Source organism: Phodopus roborovskii, unplaced genomic scaffold, assembly GCF_943737965.1.
Source record: "Phodopus roborovskii unplaced genomic scaffold, PHOROB, whole genome shotgun sequence".
Lineage (NCBI taxonomy): Eukaryota > Metazoa > Chordata > Mammalia > Rodentia > Cricetidae > Phodopus > Phodopus roborovskii.
Genome location: NW_026125489.1, coordinates 735,888 through 758,059, shown reverse-complemented (window position 1 = coordinate 758,059; position 22,172 = coordinate 735,888). Strand labels below are relative to the sequence as shown.

Sequence of the window (22,172 nt, the reverse complement as noted above, 5' to 3'; positions counted from 1 at the left end):
GAAAGCCTTTCTCAGAAACTAAAAACCGGTCACACAACAAATTACTTTTAGAGATTGTGGTCGGGATTCATGAATTGAAGCTGTGAATGGTGCACTCATTTTTAGAGGTAATGGTTTGTGTGTCTGGTAGGTTTGCAAGCAGGGTTTGGCTTACTTTGCTCTTGATCCCTCTTAGGCTCTTGCCACCAGATGAGTAAAGAAGTTAGAGCTGAATCCTTCACCTTCACCACATTTCAGGAGAGGCTTTTTATTATCATTGGGATAAGTAGGGTTCACTTGGTTCCTGAGTTTGCCACATAGGGTATGTTTGATATCAGTAGGTTTATTTGAACTCAGTTTGGGACCACAGTTTCTGCCTTCTCTTTATTTTATTCTTTTTTTTTTTTTAATGTATCTCTATTTTTGTAGGTTAACCTGGATAAACTAAAGGAAAGAGCACAGAGATTTGGTTTGAATGTCTCTTCCATTTCTAGAAAGGTAATATATGTTGCTGTAACTACTGTTTTTAGAATATTACAACAGCCTGGGAAGCCTGTACAGATTGGAAATGACTTTTGTGAAATCATTTTGTAAACTTGGCTTTTTAGCACTTCATTTTTATAAGTCATTTGAATACCATTGCCTTACTTGGAAACTATATCATATGAACTGCTAACAAAATAATTTAGAACTATAGCTTGTACCCAGACTACTAAAACACAGCCTGTTTCTCTTTGGTACATTGTTGAATATAGGGAGGCAGGTTGGTCTCAGTAGTGATATCCTGTCTTTAAAGACAGTGTGAACTATAGTAATGTTCAAGTGTGCTTTAACTATTCTGATACAGTTATAATGGGAATTAAAGAGAAAACAGGTACCTACAATAGAATTTGCAGTTTATATAGAACAAAAATAAGGTATTTTTTTCCCCCTGCTCATCTGCTAATTGATACTCTAGTTTTTTTTTTTTTTTTTTTAAGCAAAATAACTTTGTTAATACCATTCTGGGGTGACCACTTCTCCAAGGCATACTTGACTTTGAATTTTGATAGGTATGTTGGAAAAAGTGATTAAAAACTCTCCTTTTTCCTTACTGTTTGTGTTAATTTTCGTTTTGTGAGACTGGAAGCACATTTCTTAGTTTAAATGGTAGTAACAAGCTGAGTCAAAGCAGAAAAAAAATAGCACTTAGAACACCTTTTGGGGCTGGAAAGGTAACTCAGATGTTACGAGTGCATTATTCCTTGCTGGCTCAGACCATCTGCGCTCCAGCTGGAGAGGATTTGATGCTGGCTTCTGACTTCCCTGTGTCTGCACATGCAGACACTGGATAAGGGCATCAGGTTCCCTCTGTTTCTGCCTTATTTCTTTGAGTCAGTATCTCCTGAACATGTAGCTCATATTTTTCTCCTGTTTTGGCAGTCAGGAAGGCTCAGTGATTTTGTTTACATGCTCCCAGAGTGCTGGGATTGCAGGTGTAAGTGAGATTGCTCCTGGCTTGATCTGGCTTGACCATTCCTGGTTGCTAGAATCTGAACTCTGGGTATTCATATTTGCATAGCAAATGCTCTTTATCACTGAGCCATCTCTCCATCCTTTTGGCTTTTTTTGTTTAATTTTTTTGTATGCATTTTGTTGTTGTTGTTTTCTACAAATATGTGTAGGTGGATAAGTGCCATGGTACATGTGTGGAGGTCAGAGGACAGTTTGTAAGATTCAGTTCCTTTCCCACCATCTTGGCTCTAGAGTTTAAATTCGGGCCATCTGTCTTAGCTTATTTTAATTTTATGTGTATGGTTGTTTTTATCTGCTTATATGTCTGTATACCACTTTTGTGCCTACTGCCCTGTGAGGGCCAGAAGAGGGTGGCAGAATTTCTGTAATAGGAATTACAGATAGTTGTGAGCCATCATGATGGTGCTGGGAATCAAACCGGGGTCCTCTGGAAGACCAGCCAGTGCTTAGCCGATGAACTCTCTCTCCAGCTCTCTCCAGCTCCTGCAATGAGCTATCCTCCTAGCCCTTTTTTGGACATAGGAGCCGGATAGGGGCTAGCCCAACAGATAATGCATATCATCAAGCTATTAATCACTTCCAGTTCTCAGCTTTCTGGATGGAAGAACAGGTTTTACGTCTTTCCCATTGGAGAGACATCTTGTGTTCCTTAACATTCTTGATTTCTGTGGAGGTCTGTGGGCACAAGGACCATCATACTGTGCTCCCAACATTCTGCAAAACCAACAAGTGCTCTTTTGAGTTATATTTCCAGTCCCAGTTCTTGTATTCCTAGTACCTCCTTTTATTTGATAGTATTTAAGCCTTACATGACAGGTTGATATGCATGTCCCATTTAAGGCTGAACATTCTCAGCATAGTAACTGGTTATGAGTCAGTGCATGACTGCCGCATACTGCAAAAAAAGCAGCTTTTTTGACTAAGATTGAGAGCAGTAGCAGCCTATGAGTATAAATATAAGTGTTTAGAAGATAGTTTGACAATGTGTCCATTTAGCAAGTCAACAATTGTGGGTTTCCCACCTAGTGATTGTGTCTTCCCTTGCCATGCGCTTTTGACCTGGGTTATAGTACAAGGTGTGAATTCCCACATATGGAACAGTTCTGGAAATCAGTCAGAAAGCAGTTGTCAGCTCCAGCAGCACCTGTCTTTGTGCTCCTAGCTGTCTTGTGGCCCAAAAGTGTAATTCTTAATGACAAAGTAGTAGTTTTCTACTGGGCTGTTTTATACATCCTTAGCTTTGGTTAACCACTCCTCCATTTCCTCTCCTTCCCCATGCCCCTCACTCCCAACCCCACTTACGCTTTTAACATCCTGTCCCCTCTGGTTTCTACGAACCCCAACATACTTTCAAATCACACGTGCTCTACTGTTCCATCTGCTTTAAGGCCCTTTCCCCGCCTCCTTATGATTATGGGCCAAATTAAACAAATTCATAAGTTTGAAGTTAGAGTCCTCATGTGAGAGACAACATGTGGCCATTGTCTTTCTGGGCCTGGGCTGTCTCATTGAATGTAATGTATTCCAGTTCTACCCTTTGTTCTGTAAATTCGTTTATAGATGAACAAAATTCCCCTGTGTGATCCACGTTTTCCTTGTCCATTTATCAGTGGTGGACTTGTGTGATTCCTAGTTATTGTCAGCAGTGCAGCTCTGAACAAGGATGTGAAAGCATCTTTGTCATAGGTTATTGATCACTTACAAGGGAAGGCTACTTAATTTTTTATTGTAATTTTTCGAGATTATGATTATATCATTTCCCCCTTTCCTTTTTCCATCCTACCCATGTGCCTTCCCTCTTGCTCTTTCTTAAATTCATGGTCTCCATAGCTATTAAAGTAACATGTACATGTTCCTGAATATGTACATGCAACATGTTCAGTTTGTATAATGTCACATGCATATGTATATTTTTAGGGCTGACCATTTGGTATTAGATAATCAATTGGAGTGCTTAATTGAATGTATGCAGGTTTGTCATCTGTAGCCTTTATTATGTTGAGCTACAGTCCTGTTCCTAGATTCTTCAAACTTTGTATTATTAAAGACTTATTTTATCTTTTGTGTTTTGCCTGCAAGCATGTAAATGTACCATATGATGTGTGCAGTATGAGGATAGAGGATAGTGTCAGATACTGTGAAACTGCAGTTATGGGCTGTTGTGAACCAACAGATGGGTGGTAGGAACTGAACTGAGGCCCTCTGCAAGAGTCACAAATGCTCTTGCTGAGCCATCTCTAGACAAATTTTGCAGATGTTAAACCTGAAGGACGTTAGATTTTTGTCAAGAACCTTTCTGTGTCTGTCAAGATGACCATGTGATTTGGTCTGAAACGTTCTGCCCTTAAACTTACAATGATCCACCAGTTTGCGCCTCAAGTGCTGGGATTAAAGGCCTGGGTCACCATGCCTAGCCCATTTATGTAAAATAAAACATTTATTGATTTAAGTATATTGATCTCTGAAATAAAGGCAACTGGGTCATAGTCGGTGTTTTTCATTAGTTTTTAAATGCTGTTTGCAAATATCTTTATGAGAATGTTGATTAGGAAAAAGAGTTTGGTTATGTTCCTTTTCTGTTTTGGGGAGTTTGAGAAACATTGTTGGTGTTCTTTGGAGGTCTGGTAAAATTCACTAGTGAATAATCCCAGCCTCCTCTAGAGGAGGTCCTTCATCAGGTCTGTCAGGGATAGACAGTGACACCCTGTCTCAAAAAAACAAGCAAACAAACAAGCTGATGCGTGGGAATTGTAAAGGTATAACCTTGGTAATGGGATAGACCCTCCCAGGAAAACAAAAATGTCCCTGAGCAGTGCCATACCGAGGCTTACTTTTCTAGTAGTTACTGAGTGTGATGGCAGTAATAGTTATAAATATAGTCTAAGGTGTTCTGTCAAAATCTAGAATGTGCTAATTTCTTTCCTCACCTCCATATTCTATGACTTTTTTGTGTTATGTTTTGTTTTTTTGTTTTATTTTTTGTTTTTGAAACAAGATCTCTTACGGCCTGGCTATCTTTGACCGTGCCATTACTTGAGGCTGACCTCCAGCTGGTCCAGTGCTTCTGCCTGCTGCTCCACCCAGATGCTAGTTCCTGGTTCCTGTTTGTGGGGTTTTATTTTGTCCTTTTTAATTAATATTTTATTCAAATCTTACCTTTTAATTTTCAGAGCAGATTCTTAGGACAGAAATAGAAATATCTTTGCAGTGTTCAGTATTTGGAGTATGTATAAAATCTTGAATTTTCAAATTCCTAGCAGTGAAGATATCTTTTATTTATACCTGTTTATTTTTAATTTTTTATATTTATTTCGCAGAAACATTGAGATTGTTTGAAATGTTTAGTGTGGACTCCAGAGAATATTTTGGTGTAGAATTAACTAGGATATAACACAGAAGCTATTACAGAAAACTCAGTGTCATGCCATTGTGAAGAAGAGATTCTGTAGAAGGTGCAGTTGAAAATGAACAGTATTATGAGGGGGCACTCATTAGTGTTCTAGAATAGCATGTGTCTCGGAGAAACCCCTTCCCCCTACTTTATTGACACCTGTTTCTCTATCATTTTTGAAAGGTCTTTTCATGGTTGAATCTAATTATCCTACTCTTGACCCTGCACAAGTGTGTCCTGATTTTTTTTGTCTTTTTAAAAGTAGTTCATTAATTAACTTTTAGAGCTGTAGTTTGCTGTTTTGCTCAGGGTGCTCTCAATTTCCAGATTCAAGCCTTTGACATATTTTTGTTTGTTATAATTATGAAAGATTCTCATTGCCTCTCTGCTTGAATTCTAGGATTGTAATAGGGTATCTATGATTCTTTCCTAGCCTTTTTTTTTTCCTTTTAAAAAATTTTATGTGTGTGTATATTTTGCTTGCATGTATGTCTTTGTATGTGTCTAGTGCCCTTGCAGACCAAAGAGGGCGTTAGATTCCCTAGAACTGGAGTTAGAAATGATGCGTTCTGGCAGTTGAACCTGGGTCATCTTGAAGAGCACCCAGAGCTCTTAACCACTGGGTCATCTCTCCAGCATCCCAGCTTTTCTCTTGACTTTTACAAAAATCCCTGATGCTGAGATCTTTTTTTGTAATATTTGTGAGGAAAATAGAGCCAGATGACAGCCTTATTTGGATTTGATGTTTTTGAAATTTTTTATCAGTAAGTCAAATATAATTGTAGTTATTTCTAAGTATGGTTACATAAGTAAATACCAGGATCTTAATAAACATAGTTCCTGGCAAGGCATGATAGGTAGTTCATGCCTTTACTCCCAGGCAGAAATTTAGAATACCTATGAATTTAAGGCCAGCCTAGTCTGCAAAGCAAGTTCCAACTAGCTGGGTTTTCACAGTTAAGTCCCTGTCCCAAAAAAAGGGAAATATTCTCCTAGTCCATCAAGATGGCGAGCTCAGTAGGTGAGCATGCAAGCATGGCAGCTTGAATTCAGTCACGAGAATCTGTAGTTGAAGGAGAGAATTGACTCCCAAAAATTGTTCTCTGACCTTTAAGTGCGCGCTATAAACTGCTACAGGCATATCACACATACACGTGTATGTGCATATATACAATATTAATAAATAATAAAGAACTACAGCTCTATAATCCTGTCCTTTTGAAATTCTTATTTATTGGGTTGATACGACACACCAAGAATGTTTTTTTTTTTTTTTTTTTTTTTTTAGTAGCCCAAGTTAGTTAAAAAACCTTCATTTAACACTTCTTGAGTGCTCAAGAAGATCCTTTTTTTTTTTTTTGGTTGTTATTCTGTGGATATTTTGGCTATGATAACATTCACTCTCTCTAACAAAGTTTTACTTCTCTTTATTGACTTCTTGATATTTCTGCCAAGCTCTGCATCACTTATCCTTAAAAGCAGTCACTTCCTGGCTTCTAAGGGAAGGAGGTGGGAACTTTTAATAGAAATTGGTTTCCTGGGGTCTCAAGTGTGAAGCCTTCATTTCCTCCACCTGCTCTTCTTTGTCCTGCAGTCAGCTAGAGCAAGGCTCCTGGGGGGGGGGGGGAGAGGGGGAGAGAGAGAGAGATTGGAAAAAGTGATAGGAACTTGTGAGAAGAGTTTTGGCTCCACGGTTCTCACAGTCTGTGTTGGCCCTGAGAAGATTGTGATGTTACAGAGACTGCTGAGTGCAGGAACGATGGCTGTATTGTATGTGTTTTAGGAGTGTTCTTAGACCTCTTTACCATGGTGTGCTAAGGTGGCATGCTTTCTGCCAGCCCTGTGTTTCACCTTTAATCTGCCTAGGTGTGTGTGTGTCCATTAGTTTTGGGGACCACTGACTGGTATAAAGGCTGAGGGACAAACAAGGTCAGATGGGTTTCGGGAGCTGACGCGGGGAGAGGACAGCTGTGTACTCAAGCATTGAAGTGTGGTCATTCACCCCGTGAGTATGAAACTGGAAGCTCACTTACCCTGGAGTGTTTCATAACGTTTACCTCTGGGAAGTCAAGGCCATGTGGACATTAATTTTCCGTTATCCCCTAGGCCCTGCTTTTTACCCTGCTGTCAGTCACATGGTGGTAGATTCAGGAAAATGGTCCTAAGGCCCTTTTGCTTTACAACCTTAAATTCATTTAGAAAGTCAGTTTAGCTGGAGAACTGCTGACATCTTAATGCTATTATAACTTACAGAGTGTAACTGGCTTGGGGCCAGGGTTAGGACTCAGTGGTAGAGCACTAGCGTATTCAAGGGCTCATATTCTTACACTGTGGGGAGGCAAGAGGTAACCATTTTAGCTCATGGCAAGCTTCCTTACTCCAAAGGAAAGATTTCCTGAGGGAAAGTGGTTGTAGTGCCTTAGGTTCTTTCTACCTGTAGAGGTGTCTTGACTAGATTTTCAGATTGGAATTCGCCCTCACACATGGTATAAAAGGGCTGATAGATGAATAGCTTTGTTGTACTCACCAGTAAAACGGTACCCAGCTCTAGTCTGTTAAGATAATAATGAAGATTTTTCTTATTTGAGTTCAGTCACTGTTTTTGTGTTCCTTGGAATTTCTGAGTTCAAATTTTTTTAAATGTGCCCAAATTATATACACTGCAGGTCACTGTTTTTTTCCCCGTTTCTTTTATCAGCTAGAGTGGTTGGTACCGGTCAGATTGAAAGAGATGACTGTTTTGAGGGCTTGAACTTACTGCTTACAGGGCACTAATTATGTCAAAGTGGACTGCCTTTGGCAGTCTATGAGCAGTATTTGTGTTTTCAAGATAAAATTAGTAAGTTTTGTAAAATGCCCTTTTGAATTTGAATCTTGAAGAAAAAAGTTGTTTGGAAACTAACAAAAGTTTGAACTCGTTTTTATATAGAGATACTAATGTTATTTTGATGGGGGAAAAAGGAGAGACAAAAAAAAAAAATCCATGGTATTAATTGCCAATTGCTGTAGCTAATTTTCTGCTGTGTGCTTAATTCCTGGCCGCAGTAGGAATGGCTGCCACATAAGCTCTTGGGTTAAAATGTGTGCTTGTAACCCACTTCTCTTTCTTTGCTCTTAGAACAGTTGAAATATTTGAAAACATTCCTGTTTTATTTAGGGGAGAGTAAATTCTTTTTTGTTTTGAGACAGAGTCTTCTATGTGACTCTGGTTGTTCTGGAAATCACTCTTTAGACCAGGCTGTCCTTGAACATGTAGAGATACTGTCTGCCACTGTACCAGGCTTGGGTGGAGTGAATTCTTAAGAGCTAGCAGCAGTCCTATAACTAACTATATCATTTTGCTTTTCCCAAGCACTTGCCTCTGATACTGATTTTAGTATTTCTGAATTTCGTATTTCTCTCTTCCATTTTAGTATTTTTGGCTACTTTCTTCTTTCCTCTCTCCCTCCTTTCTACAGTACCGTGGGTTAAACCCAAGGCCTGAACAGGCTAGGCAAGTGTTCTTACCATTGAGCTACATTGCCAGCTCTTTGCAGAGCCTGCAGACAAATGTGCTTCAGAAAAACCTAAAGTCCCACCTGGTCAGAGTGCAGACACAAAAGAGACAACTGAACAATTACAAATGAACTTCCTTGTACTTCTTACCAAGTGAAAGAAAGACCCACTGAAGGAGAAAAATGCTAATTGGAAATAGAAATTGCCTTTATTTTTTGTGTTTCTTTAATCATATCCAAGATTGTCTTAAGGCAAAATCTTTTTCTCTGTCCCACCTCTGCTGTGAGACTGTCCAGTCTAAAGGGATTTTCTTATATATTTTACATGAGGAATCCAGCTGGTATGTTCTAGTGCATGTAAAGTGCCATTTTATATTTTGGAAAACTATGGAAGAATGGAGTAATTATAAGATGTGTAAGGTCTCCAGATGTACCTGTATTGAAATGGTTTCTTTTTTTAGCTTTTTGGTATTATAAAATGTAGACTGATGTAACTAACAATAGATAAAATGGCACCAAATTTATATATTATGGCTTATACTGTATGAAAAATAAAATTTTGTTTTGAGACAGGATTTTATAACAGATTGGCCTCAAAAATCAATTCTCTTTAACTTATAAATGACTGGGATTATACAAGCTCTTGAACACTGGACTTGGTCTGGGCCGCCCTTTTCTATATATATATATTATTATTTCTTATTTTACATATCGATCCCACTTCCCTTTCTCTCCCTCCCTCCCCTGACCCTGCCACCAGGAGTGCTCTTTTCTAATATTTTCAAAATCGCTTCTCAAACATAAGCCACATTCTTGGCTGTAGAGTTTGTAGCAACAGGAAGAGAGAAGTATAGTTGCATTGCTGTTAATGGTGGTACACAGTTTGCTGACAGGTTGCTTATGAAAAGCACGTTTTAGAGCTGGGATTACCAAGAAAATCACTGCTCTCCCCCCGCCCCCCAGGCCTGATTTGATAACTCAGTAAGGTAGAGAAGAATTCCACATATCTCTACAGTAACTCCATGGTGAATTTATTAGCCTCATGAGGTTAATTTTATAAGATCTTTATTTTATTCATATCTGCATTCCCAGGGCCTCAAGTGGTACTTGATCTAAAGGGATTCAGTTAATAATTTGAATGACGAATGAATGAATTTATGGTTGCAGTGTTATTGAAAATGTTGATTTGTGCCTAATGTGGAATGTATATTTATAATCCCAACACTGGATATTGAAGCAAAAAGCTGCTGAGTTCATGGCTGTCTTGGGGGCTACATAGAAAGATCCTGTCAATAACAAAGTGATTTCCTATAAGTCAGTAAACACAGTTCTTCAGGAATCTAGAGTTAGAACCTCAGCTCAGTACTGAGCTTTATTTCTGTATTTATTTGTTTTTCCAGTTATTAATCATTATAGTTGATTAAGTCAATAAAGGGTATGGTACCTAGTAAGAATGGTAAGTTAATAGAACCCAGTGGACAAGACTGTGCTTGGCTCACACCTAAAATTTTGACCCTACATCCAATCATGTGTTCAGCTATTTGGAGTTTCCTTAGTAATTGATTCCAACCACTCTGTTGTGATTCTACCTTGTGTGAAGAACTGGCATGGTTAGCTTAAAAAATTTTTGGTAGTCTTAGGCTTCAAGGGAACAGAAGAAATATTTCAATAAAAATACCTGAGGGTAGAGAGATAGCTCACCAGATAAGAGGTCCAGAGTTCAGGTCCCTAAAACCCATTTAAAAGTAGTGGTAATAAACTCCAAGAGCAAGCCAGTTATCCCAAACATGATCTGAGTTTAGCAGTTATCAGAGACCCTGTTTAAATATATTAGGTGGAGAATGATTAATGACAACTACAATGACCTTAGGTCCCCACCCACATAAACACATACGTGTATCACACACACACACACACACACACACACACACACACACACACACACACACACACACACACAGGCTCAGCATAAGCATATTCCAGCTGAACATGGGTAATGGGATTTGTAAGGTAAAGGCCCCGGGTTTGTGTTTGCAATATGGCCGTGTCAGCTGTAGTATATTGTGTCTTAAGCTTTCTCAGGTGCTGTCAGTATGGAATTGAAATTTTTTTATTCATTTTATTTTATTTTTTTTGTTTGAGACAGGGTGCCCCTGTGTAGCCCTAGCTGCCCTGAAGGTCACTCTGTAGACCAGGCTGACCTTGAACTCAGAGATCCACCTGCCTTGCCTCCCAAGTGATGGGATTTATAGGCATAGGCCATCACCACCCAGCCAAGAGCAGTTTCTTGATGGGGCTCAGAGAGTAGTGTATTGCAAAATCCTTGTACTTTGTAGGTCTCTTGATTATCTTTTGTTTGGACTCTGGTTTTGGCATATTCAGAGACAATGTGACCTGTAGAATAACAGATTCTTGGGATTTCAACAAACCAAAAAAAAAAAAAAAAAATCAAAATTTAAACAAAAATCTAACATAGAAGAACCTCACAGAACTGCATTTAACAGTGAAAACAAACAGCCTGGCATGGTGGCCTAAGCCTTTGATCCTAGCAGGGACATCTCTAAGTTAGAAGTAGCCTGGTCTACCTAAGGAGTTCCAGGACTGCATGGCTATAAAGAGAAACCTGATTCAAAACAAATAAGCCAAAAGGGGCGGGGAAGGGGGGTGGCGAACAAAACAAAACAAAAACAGCCCTTCTGCTTTCTCCAGAGAGTTGTGGGAGGTCTTGTGAGGACCTAATATAGTTTGGTTTTATATATATATTATTTTGTATTTCCTCTTTTACTGTCTTTCCTAATTATACCCAGTCATTGAAACCTCAGCACACCTTCCCAGCTGCTGAGATCACAGGTGTGCCTCATCTTACTCAGCTGAAGCCTAGATGTTTAAAATAGCTTTAAGAAAAATAAAATAAGATAGCTTTAAGAGAATGGCCAGCTTCCACTCATAGCAAGTTGAACCATTCTCCCCAGTTACTGGGCAGACCTGAATCTCACAACTGCTTGGAAATATCCAGAGCCTGTCTGGTGTATGACTGTAGTTGTCACCTGTCTTACTTAAAAACTGTTTTTCCTGCTGGAGAAATTGCTGAGCAATTAAGAGCATTAGCTGCTTGTCCAGAGGAGTGGTTCAGACCTGAATGGTGGTTCACCGCCAACTATAGTTCTGGTCCCAGGGAATCCAACACCCTCTTCAGGTTTCATTGGTCACTAGGCACACATGTGATGGCAGACATGTTCAGGGAAATCACCCATACACATAAAATAATAAAATAATTTAAAATGTTTAATTACATAAGTTCAGTGCTTCTGTGACTTACTGGATAGCTCAAGCAAGCCATTGACTCTCTTAGCAGATTTCTGAAATGTAATTCTGACCCAAGATAAACAATAATTAGGTATTTATTAAGGAAGCACTTACACAGATAAGAGTACATAACCTCCACAGTCTTCCTGCTCCAGAAGATGCATTGTCTGCCCTTTGGATGCTCTCACTGAGACCCAAGAGAGCAGGAGCCAGCCCCTCCTCCTGATAAGGGGGTCACATCTGAACCTGAAACCACTCTCAAAGGGTGTGGCCACCTCCACAAGTTCACTGGCAAAGCCAGATGCCGCTACAGTGTTGTTCTTCTTTTTCTTACTTGGCATGCATTATTGGAACTTGTGAGTAGTGAACAACAAATAGTTGTCTTCACCATCTTACTTTCTGTAGGCTCTATTCAGTGGAATGTTTTTTCTGCATTGTCAGTATTTATTGAGTAAAGGAATTTGTTTTATATGTGTTTTTTTGTTCTGTTTTGTTTTTTGTTTTTCAAGACAGGGTTTCTCTGTAGCTTTGGAGCCTGTCCTGAAACTCGCTCTGTAGACCAGGCTGGCTTTGAATTCACAAGTGCAGGAATTAAAGGCGTGTGTGTGCCACTACCACCTGGCCCTACATAAGTTTCTTTTAAAATTAAAGAAAATATATATTTTATTTGAATGTATGTGGGTTCATGTATATATGGACACCAGAGGTCAACCTCAGGTGTTATCCAGGTGCTGTGTGTATGTATCTGTCTGTCTGTCTGTCTGACTGGCTGCCTTACAAGACAACCTAGAGGAATCAGTTCTCTGGTGGTCAGGCTTGCCAATAAGTGCTTTTATTGGCTCAGCCGTCCAGCTGGCTCCACTGTGTTTTTTGAGGCATTCTTTCATTGGCCTGATGCTTGCTGAGTAGGTTATAGGCTGGCTGGCCAGTGACCCTAGAGATGTAGCTGCCTGTCTCTTTCTCCTCAGTGTCGGGATTACAAACATGGTTCCTTATCCAGTTTCTTACATGGGATCTGGGGACTGAGTTTTTGTCCTTATGCAAGCACTTTACTGTGATTCTGCAATCTTAGCCTTTTAGTTTTTGAGAGTCTTGCTATGTAGCTCACACTGGCCTGGAACTCACTGGAGCCCAGACTGGCCCTGAATTTACAATCTTCCTGTGTCTTTCTAAATGCTGGTATTACACTCATCACAATGCCTTTTTTCACTGCACTTAAAGAGTTGTGAGGCCCTACTTAACATAAAAGTTTTTAGTTACTCTCCGTACAAGACACTATATGTTAACTGTATTAGTCTTTTATTACTGTAAGAAAACACTTGAGACTGAGTAACTTGATAACGAAATTTGCTTAGCTCACAGTTTTAGAGGTTGGAAGTCCTAACAGCAACAAGGGTCCCGCCTCCCTGATTGTGACATCATGGTGTAGGGATGTTGTAGGAGGAAAAGAGCACATTTCCAAATAGGAAGTCAGAACACGACACAGAGATTAGGTTGGTTAGAATAATTTTTCTTCACAAGAATAACCTTAATCCTTTCTGAAATAATACTACCCATGAGCTAACCAAGGCCTCTAATGCCCAGCCTCTTAAAGACCTTCCCACTTCCCACTATTGTCACAGGAGCAGCTGCAGTCCCCAAACTTACAACACATGAACCCTTGGGGTCAAATTGTACCTAAACCATTATGCTAGGGTGTTTATTTTCTTATTTGTCTTTTGTATTTGTGTGATCCTTGGCTCTTTATATATAAGGTTGGCTTGCATATTGTAACCAGTAAATTACAGTTTTATTCCTATAAACGTTGTAAATAGAGACTAACTTGTTTCAACTGTTTTCTGTATCTGTTGACAGTCTGAAGATGATGAGAAGCTGAAAAAAAGGAAGGAGAGGTTTGGGATTGTGACAAGTTCAGCAGGAACTGGAACTACAGAGGATACAGAGGTGAACTATATTTAGAATGCTTCGTAGAGCTGTAATAAAATCAGTCAAACAAGCAACCCACCAGAATTGTGCACACGCGCACACATGCCCTCACATGTCAAGGCTCGTGTGTGGACATCAGAGGACAGCTCTGGGGAGTCCCTCTTGGTGTGAAGGCAGTCTCATTGTTTCTGTCACTGTGGAGCTTACTCCAGGCTGTGTGTCTTCTGGAGATTGAACTCCAGTTCTCAGTTATCAGGTTCACTTGGCTAACACTCCCACCTGTTTCCCTCATCCTTCTAGGATGCTCTTTTGGGTTTTGTTCTTTTCTGAGACAGGATTTTTCTGTGTAGCCCTGGATGTCATGGAACTGTAGACCAGGCTGGCCTCAGACTCACAGAGATCTGCATGTTTCTGCCTCCCTGGGATTAAAGGTGTACATCACCACCACCACCACCACCACCACTCCCAGCTTTCCTGTCTGATTTCTGAGAGTCTCTCACTGATGGGTTAAGCTGGCTGGTCCAGTGAGTGCCAGGAATCTGCCTTTCTTCCCCTTACCCAATGATAGGGTTACTGGCATGTGCCAGCTCTGCTTCTTTGTGTGTCCCAATGGTTGCTTGTTCAATAAGCAACTGAACAATCTTGCTAATTCCTAAAGTTTCTTTATATAAATAAGTATATATGTCATGAAAATTACAGATCAAGGGCTGGAGAGATGGCTTAGCAGTTAAGAGCACTTTGTTGCTCTTGCAGAGGACCTGTGTCTGATTCCCAGCATGTGGTACACATGCATGTATGTAGTCAAAATAGTCATACGCGTAAAGTAAATAAATCTTTAAAAAAAATTGTAGTCAGATCAGTTTATGCTCTTTACTAGGAGAAAAACTAAAGGGATCTGCCAACTTTGTCCTACTGAAATAACTTGTTATTTGCAGTAAGTGTATGCTTCTGCTTCCTTGCTGATCTAACAAGACAGGGCTTGCCTCAGTGCTGGCGGGAGTTATTTCCTTCTTACATGGAAGCTGTTGTTAAGCCAGGTATTTCACTAAGTGGGGTGCATTGGCTTTTCCAGGCTAAAGAGGTTGGTAGCAACAGTGGCTTTGGTTGGTAGTCACTGTGTATAAGGGAGTAATAGCTTCTGAAGCTCATGCAGTTTATATGGAGCAGAGGAATTTTGTTTCATTTCAAGGATTGTATTCTGCATCAGACCTGCAGTGTGAATTGCTACAGGGAACTCTCCTATGTTCTGGGGCGGTGGCTGAAGTGAAGATACAGGACATGAGTGTTTTTCCTGGGTGCTCACAGCTGACTGTGTGCCCTCTTCCCAACAGTGCTTTCTCTAAGACATGCATAATACACATAACTGCTGGGCCCCATTGTACTCACCGGATGACCCTGGTCATTAAGGAGGCGCCTAAAGTAACTATGCTGTCTGTTGCGATCTGCTGAAGAATAAGTATTCAGACATGATAGGGGAGAGGCTTGATGTAGGAGGAAAAAACCAAAAACTGGTTGTGGTAGGATTTGCTGCAGGAGGCAGAGGCAGGAGGATCATATATTTGAGGCTACCTACTGGCCATGGTGGCACACTTCTTTAATCCTAGCACTACAAAGGCAGAGAGCCAGGAGGATCTCTGAGTTCAAGGACAGCCAGAGCTACACAGAGCAACCCTGTCTTGAAAAACCAGGGACGAGGATGGGGGGGAGAGAGAGAGAGAGAGAGAGAGAGAGAGAGAGAGAGAGAGAGAGAGAGAGAGAGAGAGAAAGAGAGAGCGCCATAATGACTTTCTTGCCAATCCCCTTCCTTCTACACTTTCTGTCTTGAAGAGTCAACTTCTCTGTGGACGGGAGGCCTAAGACATAGCTACTGCCTCATTCTAACCGCTATGTTCTCTTTCAACTAATAGTAAGGAGGTCTTTCCATTTTCTGTCACTCTTTCCATCCCCCACCCTCCCTGTGTTTGTTTTTCCTTTATTTTTGTGTTATGTGTGTGGAGACGTTTTACCTTCGTGTCTCGACTTTTTCCTTTTCACTAAACCTCCCCTCTTCTGACTGGATAGCTGGAGGGATTCAGGAATAAAGTCTTGGGTTAGTAGTTATCTCTCCTTGGCCTTTTGACAGTTAATGTGGATTTGGATTAAAGCTGCCAGGAACTTAATCTGCTATTGTCTTACAATCTAATTTTTTTTTTTCTTGCTTTTTCATTACAGGCAAAGAAAAGGAAAAGAGCAGAGCGTTTTGGGATTGCATAATGAAAAGTTCATGATTTCTGCCTCATAGTGGTTTCCATTTCTCAAATTCTTCATGGTTTTTTACACACACACACACACACACACACACACACACACACGTGTGCCTCACAGTGAGGAAGCATGTACCGTAGGTACATCCTTGGATTCCAGCGGCAGTTTGATTAAACTGCTACTCTGCATTTAAGTTGTTATATTTTTGTTTTTAATTATTTGCTTATTAATAAAAAAAGAAAGAAAAGAGAACATGCGTTTTATTAGGTGTTCCTTTAAATTGCCAGAGCCAGATTAGACCACACTGGGAGTGAGTGTCATTGACAGGTATTAGGGGGAATTAATTGTAATGCCTTTAACCCACAGAAGAGAAGATAAGAAGATTGAGTCTACCTTTTAAGCCTGTTTATTATTTTCTTGATACTCTTTTGTATTTCAGGACAGGGTTTCTCTGTATTATTTTGGAGCCTGTCCTGAAACTCTCTCTGTAGACCAGGCTGGCCTCAAACTCACAGAGACCCTCCTGCCTCTGCCTCCCGATGTGTGTATTAAAGGTGTGCACCACCAACGCCTGACTCTTTATTTTTCATGTTGAGGCCAAGTCACCTAAAGGTTGAAATAGCCAGGCAGTGGTGGCACATACCTTTTTAATCACAGCACACAGGAGGCTGGTGGAGCTCTGAATTTGAGGCCAGCCTGATCTACCAGGACATAGGACTACACAGAGAAATCCTGGCTTGAAAAACCAAACAAGTAAATAAACAAATGCCAAATGCATGAATAGCTAGGTAGATTGTTAAGAAGAGGTTGAAATAACTTATTGAGAGAATGTGGAGAAAGTGTGGGAGATTTTTAGGAATGTAGATAAGATATGAGACTAAGAATTAATAGTCTTCTGCTTTGAATGAAACCCAACTGGGTAAAATAGAATCCATCATGAAAGGGCCTGCTTTCCAGAGTGGTCTAACATTGTATTGTCTGATTAGAACAGAATTGAGTGTGTGGGACCTTGGTGGTAAAAGGTCTGGCCACTCCTGAGGTAGAAGTGTAGAAATCTAAAGTGAGACCAGAAGTCAGAGGTGTTAAGTATCATTACCTAGGTTATTGGGACATAAGTAGAACAAGATGATGCCTGGTGTTTTTGCTCCTCTATCCCAGTACCGGGGATCAAACAGGGCCTTGTACCTGCTGGATAAATGCATGACTACTGCACAGTGGTCCCAACCACGCCTGCGCTTTCTAATCAGGCTTGCAGCCACAGTGGTAATGTGTCTTGGATGTCACTAAAATTCATTCTCCTTTCTCTTTCCTCCCTTAAGTTATATGTAGATCTGAAACCTGCTACTTAGCCTTTTTGATATGTTAATGTAGGTCCCCTCTCTACATCCTTTCTTTTTTTTTTTCCTGGTAGATTTTGAGACAGATCTCACTGCAACCTGGCTTGGGAACATGCAGTGCAGCCCAGAAGGGAGGTCTTGAATTGGATCAGCCTTCTTAGCCTTCTTAGGGCTGTGATTACAGGCAAGCACCACACATCTGCCTTGGGTTTCTCATTTTAATCTCTGTATTTCCAGATCAGTAAGTGCTTGGTTTGGGAGATTTCTTTGGGAAAGTCTTAAAAGTTACCTTATTTGAAAACTTCTCTGCCAACAATTAAATCTTGGGTTGCTATGATGTGAATCTTTGTCCTTCTACCAAAATGGAAAGTTAGCCTTTCTAACATTTCAGTCTTGTACCATGAAGCATGATGTGTGCCTGTAATCACAACACTCATGGGGCGCATGCGGTTGGGGGAGTGCAAATTCCAGGCTACTACAGAGTATCTGGCTCCTCAGAAAGGTGGGGCCCTAAGTGTAGACAGTAAGGGAATTTCACTGGTTACCAGGAAAGGTTGCCCATTTATTATTGTGGCATTTGTCTCTTCTGAGACCTTGGGAAAAACTTGAAGTTGATTAAAGATTAAACTTTTGTCGCCTCCTCAGCCAAATCAATGATGTGATCAGATGAGTTTCTCTTCCCATCATCCTCTATCAGCCCTACCCTCTTTTTTTTACACAAGGCTATAAATAACCTCCAGTTACTTTTTTTCCCCTCTCGGTGATGTTTTCCTCTGAAAACTAAAGAATTGCTGTTTTGTATTAGGAGACAGAGTATAGGTTCATTAGGATTTATAATCCAGAATGACTGCAAATAAATACTGAAGGAATAAAGTAGATGCTGATAATAGAATGTAGCAATGGGGGAATCCTTCAATGTGGGGTGGTTTTTGAGACAGGTTATCTGTGTAGGTAGCCCTGGCTGTCCTGTAACTCCTTACATAGACTAGGCTGGCCTCAAATTCATAGAAATTTACCTGCCTCTGCCTCCTGAATGTGGGTATTAAAGTCGTTCCTGGTATATGTGATTTTTTTTTTTTTCTTTTTGTTTTGATTTTTTGAGACAAATTTCTTCCTGTTGCCCTGGCTGTCCTGAAACTTGCTCTGTAGACCAGGCTGGCTGTGAATTCAGAGATCCTGCCACCCCGATCCCCAACACCCTGTGTTGGGTTTAAAGGTGTGTGCCACCACAGTCCAGCTCTGATCTTTATCTTTTATAACCTTCCAGAGGCATACTCAGTTAACACAGGGTTCTCTCTGCTCTTCCTACACCCTTCATTTTTGAGACAGTGTCTCACTTTGTAGTCCAGGCTGTTTCTAAATTCACAGCATCCTTCAGCATCTGCCTCCTAAGTGCTAGAATTATTAATAGTGGTGGAATTACTACCATACCTGGCTAAGATTCTGCTTTGTGGTTTTACTTTTATGGGTGTGTGATGCATACATGTGTTCATGTGGGTAGGTATGTGTGCCTTTTGAGGCTGGTGGTCCACATTAGGTTTCTTCCTTAATGGGTCACCATTTAATTTTATCAAGACAGGGCTCTTTACTGGCTGGCTACAGACAAATGCTACAGACTTAGCTGGGGTCTACACTCAGGTTCTTTATACTTGAGCAGCAGCATTTACTGACTTGCGCCAGTCCTCTTCTTTTAAGGTACAATCATTGTCTTAGTTTGCTTTATCCATTTCTTAAACCAAAAAACAGGGTCTGATTTTATATCCCTGGCCTGCCTCAAGGTTTACCTGCCTCTGTTGAGGGCTGGGATTAAAGGTGTATACTACCACGTTTGGCTTTTTTTAGTTAGCCCTTTTTGTTCCATTTCTGGATTCTCCTAGCTTCTAAGCCTGAACATCCTCTTCCGTGACCTTTTAGTCATCCCACAAAGTGATCTCGAGTAGATCAGAATGCCTAATTTTTACTAATTGAGTCATAGAACCCTCAGTCCGTTTTGCTTGGCCAGACAGGCATCATCCCTCATCTCCCAGTCTTCTGTGGCTGATGCAGCATCGACATTCCCCAGAAGCTCTTAAGGGGTCTGTCTGGTCTGTGCAAGTCTCAGTGAGGACTGGATCCCTTAGCTATAAAGCTGTACCTTTTTATGGTTCTGCCAGCTCTGAAAACTGCTGAAAGAAGAAGGCTGGAAGGGTCAGGGGTGAAGGCTATAGGAAGGAAGGTACAAGAGCAGAATGTCTTGAATCTTTGAGAGTTGTTAGTCTGACATGAGAAACGGGGAGAAGGGAATTTTGCAGATAGTTGAGATGAGATAGTGACTTTGTGTTTTGTTTTTTCTTGACACAGGTTGGTTTCTCTGTAGCCTTGGCTGTCTTGGAACTTGTTCTGTAGACCAGCCTGGCCAAGAGACTCAGTGACCCCACTGCCTCTGCCTCCCAGGTGTTGGTGGGATTAAAGGTGTGTGCTGCCATGCCCAGCTGGAATAATTTGGTTTTTGTTTTGTTTTGTCTCTGGAGGCAGGGTTTCTCTGTGTAGCCTTGGCCATCCTAGAACTAGCTCTGTAGACCAGGCTGGCCTTGAACTACGTGTAAGTTTTCCTCTACTGCGCTTTTGTCCACAAGGCCTCTGACAAACTTATTTCCTGTTTATTAAAGTCTAGCCTCCCTTTTCTTTTTTCCCTCTTGAAGCAGCCCAGGCTGACCTCAAATGAGCTATGGAGCAAGCTGAGGGTGTCCTTGAGTTTCTGGATCTTTCTCCTTCTCCCTCCGTAGGGCTTGGATTGCAGGCCTGTGCCAGCATGCCTGGTTTTGTGTGATACTGGGCAGGAACTGTTAGGCAAACACCATCTATGCTACATCCCCATCGCTAAGCTTATCACTTGTTTGTCTCTTGAAAGACCTTGGAAAAGGTTCTGTACCCTGCCAACCCTTTGAATCCAAGGTGTTTCTCAACTTTTTCACTTTCTGTTGTCCCTGAATTCACTTTTCCATCTCTCATATCATTTAACAACAGATTAAAACATATTATTGCTCGTGAACTACCTGGGCTTGATTCCTTGTTCTACCTTCTACTTCTGGATCATCCTGATTTGGCAAATTACTTAATGGCTCTGTGACTCTTTCCAAACTATTGTGAGGGTTGCAGTAAGAATTAAATGACATTATCATGTGCTTAGCACACATACCTGATGTAGTTTACATAGTAGTTTTTCGGTGAGTATTAGCTCTGAAGTTTACTAAAGTAAAATAGATCTAGGGTAAGTGGGAGCCCCCAGCTAATGGATGGGGTGGGATGGTGTGGTGAATGGAGCAGTCTTGGCCTTTGTGTGTATAAGTGTTTATGTAGTCTAGCTTCTTTGGGGCAGGGGTGCAGTTGGGTGAGATTGAGAAGAGGCCCAGGCATTGCTCCCTTTCACTTATTTGACAGGAAAGCTTTGATAGAACTAATGAGGTGGAGAAACACTTAACTACAATGGGGAGTGGCCAGCTTGATTTTGGCAGGACTGTTGAGGCAGCCAGGGTTAGAGGACTGAAAAGAGACTCTTTGCTAGGCCATTTGAACTCCTAGGGTCTTCATTCGGTAGGGGCTAGATGTTTTTGTAATCTTTGGGACTGTTTAAGTCCTCTTCCTTTCCCAGCCTCTGTCCATCCTCAGTTTGTACGTGGCAGTTCATTCCCATGCCCTTAGGATTTCCCGTCTTGCTCCTCGGACCTTAGATTTTTAGTCCTTTTTTTCTTAAAAAAAAAAAAAAAAAAAAAAAAGGTTCTTTTAGAGCTTCTTTAGTTCTTGGTCTCCCAAGTGTAAACGTGGCGCTCAATTAGGGAGAAGAACCCACCATGGAATTCTAAACTCTTTGACTGCTTTTATTTCTCTTTTTTCAGGTTCAAGTGCTGGATTGTGTCATGTGACTGTTCCAAAAACTCAGAGCACCCTATGGCCATCTTTGCCCTCTGTCACATAACTGGAAATCTGCCTGATGGCCTTTTTGCAATGGTTCCTTCCTGGAAACCTTGATGTCACTGAAGTCCTTTCCTAGCATTCCAGTGCCCCTGTCAGCCCATACTCCTCAAACACCCTTAACAAACAAAGGCAACCACACACACGATGTAACAAATACACAAAGAATTACACTAATAATGATAATTTGGAGGAGCACTGGCCAGTCCACACAGGTGAGATGTAGGAAGTACCCTTACTGAGCTGCTCCCACTGAACTGCTAGGCCATGTCCTCAAGCCTCTTAGGGGACACAAAGAACAGGAGACTGAGAGTTAACTCAGGTTTGTGTTCATAAGAGAGCCCTTCACCCCCCTGGAAAGGTATTTACCTGGTGGTGGTAATAAAGAGGCAATATTTGAAGTTTAATGCCCCAGCTCTCTAAACTATAGAGATTACCTGATACCTAATTATCCCACCCTTACCTTTTCCAAAGTCAAGAGGCATTAGACCTTAGAGGAAAGCATCTTCTGATTTCCTATTCCTCTCCTCCACCAAGTTAGTGTGGTTGGTGTTGATGGTCAAATGTGTCTTGTTCTTTAAGATGGGGTAGGAAAAAAATGACGAAGAACGGGACCAGAGAGGAGGCTTGGGACTAACAGCTGCTACATGGGAAGTGAGTTGAAAGGCTTAATAACCCTTGTCCATTCCTCATAGGAGACATCTCCTTTTCTTTCTCACTATGAGGATAGGAGTTAGGTGCCAGGGATAGTCACAAACCTTTGTCCTTCCTACGGTCTGGCCCAGGTGAGAGAAACATGCTCTTGGGAAGCACAGACCTTCCTGGCCAGGCTTCAGTTCGGCACTCTCTCTACCATAATGGCTGGCTCTACTCATGGTCATTTTGCTGTGATCTCACCCCACCCCCACAACCTCTTCAGACTCTCTTCTGGAGCCAAGAGGCCACTGGTGAGGTGTGGTTAGAGTGTGGAGATTCTCAACTCATCAGTTTCAGCCATTGTCCAGCTGAGAGGCGAGGGGTACTTGTGCT

The 22,172-nt window shown here is 41.1% G+C and overlaps 1 protein-coding gene across 4 annotated transcripts in view; it reads left to right on the top strand.

Annotated features, from left to right (window-relative positions):
- Sarnp (SAP domain containing ribonucleoprotein) overlaps positions 1 to 21,734 on the top strand; it is a 48,187-nt gene extending 26,453 nt beyond the window's left edge. For 3 of the 4 annotated variants that reach the window (XM_051176021.1, XM_051176019.1, XM_051176020.1), the window contains 3 exons: positions 409 to 477; positions 13,540 to 13,629; positions 15,823 to 16,107. In XM_051176021.1, coding sequence (XP_051031978.1) covers positions 409 to 477; positions 13,540 to 13,629; positions 15,823 to 15,864 — 201 coding nt within the window. In that variant the 3' untranslated portion in view covers positions 15,865 to 16,107. Of the gene's footprint in view, positions 1 to 408; positions 478 to 13,539; positions 13,630 to 15,822; positions 16,108 to 21,067 lie in introns of those variants that run through there. The other variant, XM_051176022.1, reaches the window with a different exon arrangement.
- The last annotated feature ends 438 nt before the right edge of the window (positions 21,735 to 22,172 follow it).